At 44.0% G+C, this 6,345-nt stretch overlaps 1 protein-coding gene across 2 annotated transcripts in view; it reads left to right on the forward strand.

Moving 5' to 3' along the window:
* Nucleotides 1–1,979, forward strand: part of cenph (centromere protein H) — a 36,244-nt gene extending 34,265 nt beyond the window's left edge. The window contains exon 11 of one of the 2 annotated variants that reach the window (XR_015077581.1): nucleotides 1,138–1,224. Coding sequence is in view for 1 of the 2 variants with exons in the window: in XM_085981983.1 (XP_085838109.1) it covers nucleotides 1,138–1,245 (108 nt within the window). In the remaining variant the exon portion in view is untranslated. Of the gene's footprint in view, nucleotides 1–1,137 lie in introns of both variants that reach the window. The other variant, XM_085981983.1, reaches the window with a different exon arrangement.
* The last annotated feature ends 4,366 nt before the right edge of the window (nucleotides 1,980–6,345 follow it).

The following is a 6,345-nucleotide window of genomic DNA, read 5'->3' on the forward strand; positions in this document are numbered from 1 at the left end:
CTACAGCTCCATTGCATGTCGCGGTCCCTACAGCTCCATTGCATGTCGCGGCCCCTACAGCTCCATTGCATGTCGCGGTCCGTACAGCTCCATTGCATGTTGCGGTCCGTACAGCTCCATTGCATGTTGCGGTCCCTACAGCTCCATTTCATGTTGCGGTCCGTACAGCTCCATTGCATGTTGCGGTCCCTACAGCTCCATTTCATGTTGCGGTCCGTACAGCTCCATTGCATGTTGCGGTCCCTGCAGCTCCATTGCATGTTGCGGTCCCTGCAGCTCCATTGCATGTTGCGGTCCCTGCAGCTCCATTGCATGTCGCGGTCCCTACAGCTCCATTTCATGTCGCGGTCCCCACAGCTCCATTGCATGTCGCGGTCCCCACAGCTCCATTGCATGTCGCGGTCCCCACAGCTCCATTTCATGTCGCGGTCCCCACAGCTCCATTACATGTCGCGGTCCCCACTGCTCCATTACATGTCGCGGTCCCCACAGCTCCATTTCATGTTGCGGTCCCTACAGCTCCATTTCATGTTGCGGTCCGTACAGCTCCATTTCATGTTGCGGTCCCTACAGCTCCATTTCATGTTGCGGTCCGTACAGCTCCATTGCATGTTGCGGTCCCTACAGCTCCATTGCATGTTGCGGTCCCTACAGCTCCATTACATGTTGCGGTCCCTACAGCTCCATTACATGTTGCGGTCCCTACAGCTCCATTACATGTCGCGGTCCCTACAGCTCCATTTCATGTCGCGGTCCCTACAGCTCCATTTCATGTCGCGGTCCCTACAGCTCCATTGCATGTCGCGGTCCCTACAGCTCCATTGCATGTCGCGGTCCCTACAGCTCCATTGCATGTCGCGGTCCCTACAGCTCCATTGCATGTCGCGGTCCCTACAGCTCCATTTCATGTCGCGGTCCGTACAACTCCATTGCATGTTGCGGTCCCTACAGCTCCATTTCATGTTGTGGTCCCTACAGCTCCATTGCATGTTGCCTTTATTAACTGAGTCATCGGGGAACTATGTTTTTATTTTCTATGGAAAATGTGTGGAACAGTTGCTGAACTAACCTGCAAATCTTGAAAGTTTTTCTGTAATGATTTGAAAAGTAATCAAGTATTGACTTTTATTTTTACAGGGTGTTATTCTTGCCAGTGGAGTGAACTGGGCCAAGGATCCTGAATTGAAGGAAATTGTTTTGCAGCTAGAGAATAATCCACTCGACGAAGCAGATTCAAGCCATTGATGTTTTCCAATAGCATTCAATGGTGAAGAGTAAAATGAAGCTCAATTTAACATGCAAAGTGACCTAGCACATTACCATCCCATCACTGCCTGCTTTCTACTAGAATGGGAAGAACCATGTTCTTGAACTTCTCTTGGTACTGTGCTAAATATAAAAAGTGAACACAGAATTTTGTTTTAATTGTCTTTCTGTATAGGTGTCTTTTAAATTCAACTTTTTTTTATAGACGCTGTTTTCATGTTGCAGTGAATGTAAACTACATGTGTTTGGTCTTCAAGTAATACTATAAGAAAATAATTGTATTTTTTTTTACCTGAGCAACAACTATAAAATAAGCCTTTTAAATATGTTTTTGATGGTTGTTTAAATTGCTGATGGAGAAATCTGAATTATATCTATCAGCCACCTGATCAATACTGAATATGACTTGGGAGGCATTCAAAATTTACACAAAATCTGCTGTGCAAAATTAACTACATTTTTGACTCTGTTTCCCTTCTCTTCCTCCCCCCCCCCCGCCCCGCCCCATTAGCATCTAGTGTAAATATAATTACTTACATTTTAAGAATGTTTAGAACTTGTCTCCCATATGATGTGTTAAACCGTTTCAAAATGTTATATGTCTACATATATTTACATTCTGGAAACTTGCAAGTACAAGTGACTGCTATTAATACTGTATGTATAATTTTATTCTTGAGTAATATAAATAAATTCCTCAGCACCATAAACAAGTTTGATTTTAGGTATATATGTGTGTATATATGGATATACAGTGTGTGGCTGACTAAAGTCTGAAGAAATGTCATTTTATATGGAAGTGGATCTGGTGTGGTGGTGACAGAAATCAACAACAACAACAGCTTGTATTTATACAGCGCCTTTAACGTAGTAAAATGTCCCAAGGTGCTTCACAGGAGCGTTCTAAAACAAAATTTGACACCGAGCCACATAAAAAGAAATAATTAATTTGTGGCTGTTCTGCTTTCATTTGTTCAGTGCCACATTTATTTAATGTGTGTCTGGCATGCTTCCCAAAGGTTGAGTGCATTTATTCAGGGTATATTTTAATGAATTACATAATTCACGGCTTGTTGCTCCAATGTCCAAGCTCATGTATTTAAGCCAAAATCATTTATTTATTGAATTCCTTCCAGGTCTGCTTCTCCCAAGACAGAATACATGGATTAATTAATTAATTTAATTCCCAGTGGCCCATTTACTCCAAAACTACATTTAATTGATTTAATTTCCAGCTGAACAGAACAAGAGAAAGGAGGGAAAAAAACACACAAAGACAGACAGACTGGAAACGACATGAAATGACCTATAAAGTGATAAGGTGAGGGTCAGGAAATGGTTAAAGGTCAGAAGTGATGTGTGCAGGAGACAAAACATAATGAGACAAATCAAAGAAATAAAAGACATACAAGACAGAATGTGAGAAGAGCTAAAGAGGGATAGGTAAGTAGAATGGGAAGTATGAAAAACTGGCAAAGTGAAGCAGACTCCAGTGGCCTAGGAGTCTGGTGGAAGACAAAAGTGACAACACCAAGGGTGCAGACCACCCCACCAGCACAGTGTTCTGATCCTTGGCACCAACCCATTCTCCCCAATCCTGGAAACGCCCATCGCATACTGCCAGCACCTACTACCAGTGAGAAAATGGGAACTATAGTTAAGGTCTGTTAAAGTCAGTATTAAGGCCAGAGGGCTCTTTTATTTTTTATTTCAACTGCTCGATTTGAATGACTTAATTGATTTGGATTTTTTTTTAAGCGCAAAACAATTTTGAATGAACAGGATTAGACTACCTTAAGATGTTTTACTACTTTTTACAGACCATGTTATTCCTTGCAATTTTCTCTCCTTTTTATCTTCGCTCCCGAAGCCATTTATCCTGAATATGTTCCACAAGTGCTATCAACAATCCAGTATCTTATCCATGTGAGCGTTTAGCAAGGTATTTGATTGTGATGAATATGTCCACCAGTCAAATACCTTGCTAAACAGCTGAATGGGCCAAATGGCCTCCTGTTTAGCAAACAGTGAGGTGAACTGTAAAAGACTTGAGCAAGACATAAGCAGGTTAGTGGAGTGGGAAGATAATTAGGAGGTACAATTTAATGTGATAATGTGAGGTGATATTTTGGGAGACAAAATAAGTAATGTGAGTATACACTCAGTGGAAAGACACCTAACGATGTGGATGAACAGAGAAACCTAGGGGTTTGAATACATAATATTTGAAAGTGCGAGTGCAGATAGATAAAGCCATAAAGAAGACCAACAACATTTTGGGTTTTCTAAATAGGGACACAGTACAAGAGTAAAATAATAAATCTGTACAAAACATTGGTTAGGACGCAGTTAGAGTACTGTGTGCAGTTTTAAGTACCCCATTATAGAGGACGTTAAAGCCATAGAGAGTGTACAGCATAGATTCACCACGATGATGTCAAGGATGGGAAACTACAGTTATGAAGAGAGACTTGAGACACTGGGAGTACTTCCAATGAAGGTGTGAGACACTGGGACTATTTCCACTGAAGGTATGGCGTGCTCTACCTGGCACACATGTTGCAGGATGGCTTAGGGACCGAGGGAGGGCGTACAGGTTATCAGATGCGGCACTTGAGGTCCTGGTGGAGGAGGTCCAGAGGAGAAGGAATGTCCTGTACCGCAGGGGGGAAAGGACGCCACCTCACCCTCCTGTCCCCCTCTCCTGTAGCAGCTAGTACTGCTCTGCCTGGCCTTCAGTCCTCCTCCCATTTCTTGTCCAGACCAAAGTATCCCCTATCAAGATGCTGATGACCAAGCACTCCCTTTCGCCTGGTGACTCATATAAGGTGGAGTAGCACAGCACTTACTCATTTTAGGTCAAGTCCTCAGAGAATTTCTGGAATAAATGTTGCTCGAGTGTTGAAGTCTTGACAAAGTGTCCCAGAAAGTATCTCAATGTGTTTCAGATGTCCTCGTCACTGCTCTAGCAGCAATGACCATGAAATGGTGTTTATCCCTTTAAGTTGCGCTTGAAATTGACATCAACGCCATGTTTACTCCCAAACTGCTGGTCGCTGTTTGGAGAGGGTGTTAGTTGAAGTGCTAGCTACCAAAAGGCCGTGCAGCCTCTTTGATTAGTGCTAGCAGGCATTTTAAGTGGCAATCAGCTGTTTAACTAGCTTCCGGGCGACCGTTCCTAGCGCTGGCTTCAACTCCTTTACCAAGATGGCGTCTTGCGCTAAATGGGCATTTCAGTTTAAGACCCCACCTTGGCCAACTCTTTACCTCTTTAGTACCTAAAGTATTTGGCGAAAATCGCCGCCCTAGAGTTCTAAATATTAGAGCCCAGAATGGCTATTGCAAGAAAAGATTACATTGCTTAGATGTTAGATGATGGAATAACTTGGAATGCTGCATATCAGCCTGCTTTATTACAGACCAGGGATAGGAGAGAGGAAGACTGGGAGTTGGGTTGGGCGTGGAGCCCAGCATTTCCTGCACAGCCAGGAACAGCTGCAGCAACGTGGTGAGTGGGAGCAGTGTCAAGAGAGGAGCAGCCAATAAAGGGGTGGTGAAAGCTGGGGAATTACTTTGGATAAATAGTGAAAGATGGTTTTCACTGGTGGGTAAATAGGGTACAAGGCAATAGAGACCAAGGTTTCTCACTGGAAGAACCAAGGGAGAAGGAACATTTTTGAACTGAGGACTATGAGACCATAGGATGCTTCACCACAAGTGACAATTGAGCAGAACATCATTTAAAAGGATCTGTGGGGAATGGAGTTACAGGAGAAAACACCAGCCCTACACAGGCACCAGGGCCAAATGGCCTCCACCTGTGCTGTAATTTCTATTGTTCTATGAAAATTCTCCTTTATGGTGGGACCTTGTGCACAAATTGGCTGCTGCGTATCCTACATTCAGTATTGCCAACCCCACCGCCTCATAAATCAGGCGACAAACTGTTAAATATCATGAGATTTGGTATAGAAATCAGGAGTTGCTATTGTTTTCCTGACCTGACCCCTCGCTGACCTTTGCTCCCAGATAGGAAGTGCATTCTGCGACCTTTGTTCCCGGACAAGAAGTGCATTCGGCCGTCACTAACCGATTACTGACATAAGAACATAAGAAATAGGAACAGGAGTAGGTGGAATGATGGCCCTGCTGTCTCGTCACTCGCAGGCCGGCCTCGCTCTGCTTTCAATCGTTACTGTTTCCAGAACATAATCCGCTCCAGCCCTACAACTCTCCGAGATGTTTGGGCGCCTCCAATTCGGGCCTCTTGTGCATTCCCGGTTTTAATCGCTCCACCATTGATGGCTATGCCTTCAGCTACCTAGGTCCTAAGCTCTGGAATTCCCTCCCTTAACCTCTTTACCTCTCTCTTCTCCTTTAAGACGCTCCTTAAAACCTACCTCTGACCGAGTATTTGGTTACCTGCCCTAATATCTCCTTATGTGGCTCTGTGTCAAATTTTATTTGATAATCGCTCCTGTGAAGCGCCTTGGGACATTTTATTACTTTCAAAGGTGCTATATAAATGCAAGTTGTTGTTGTTAGCGATTTCTGGCCCTCGTTGCCAGGTTACCATCTGGTGTTCTCTGTAAAGACAATCGCCCGTGGGCGTACACACCCAGCTCCATTAAACCGACATGGGGCACAGCGACCAGATAGGGGGACAAGTTAAACACAGCACCCCACCCCCATCCCCCACTTACTGGGAACTCCGATGGCAGCCAGCCAATGGGTAACAAACGTATTTGATCTTGAAGATAATCTCGGTGCGATGCATTGCCTCTTAAAAAATCTCATCACGCAGCTAAAAGACCATTACAATAGATGTCCTTTTAGAGGCCAATTTAGGTAGTCAATTATGTTGACTGACTCAATGCATAACAGTTACAGTTAAAGATCAGAACAAGTTATTGCAATATATAAAAAAGTTTACTCCCACCTCAAAACTCAAAAAGTTCCGAGACTACCACTGATCTGCCACAAGAAAAGCTTGTACTTTATCTTCTCCTGATGGGGTGAGCTGATGGGTGGGAAGAGGCTCATATTGGAGCATAAAGACTGGCAAGGACCTGTTGGGCC

This window comes from Somniosus microcephalus, chromosome 1 (genome assembly GCF_052327205.1).
Source record: "Somniosus microcephalus isolate GS21.2 chromosome 1, FLI_Smic_1.0, whole genome shotgun sequence".
In the NCBI taxonomy this organism is placed as follows: domain Eukaryota; kingdom Metazoa; phylum Chordata; class Chondrichthyes; order Squaliformes; family Somniosidae; genus Somniosus; species Somniosus microcephalus.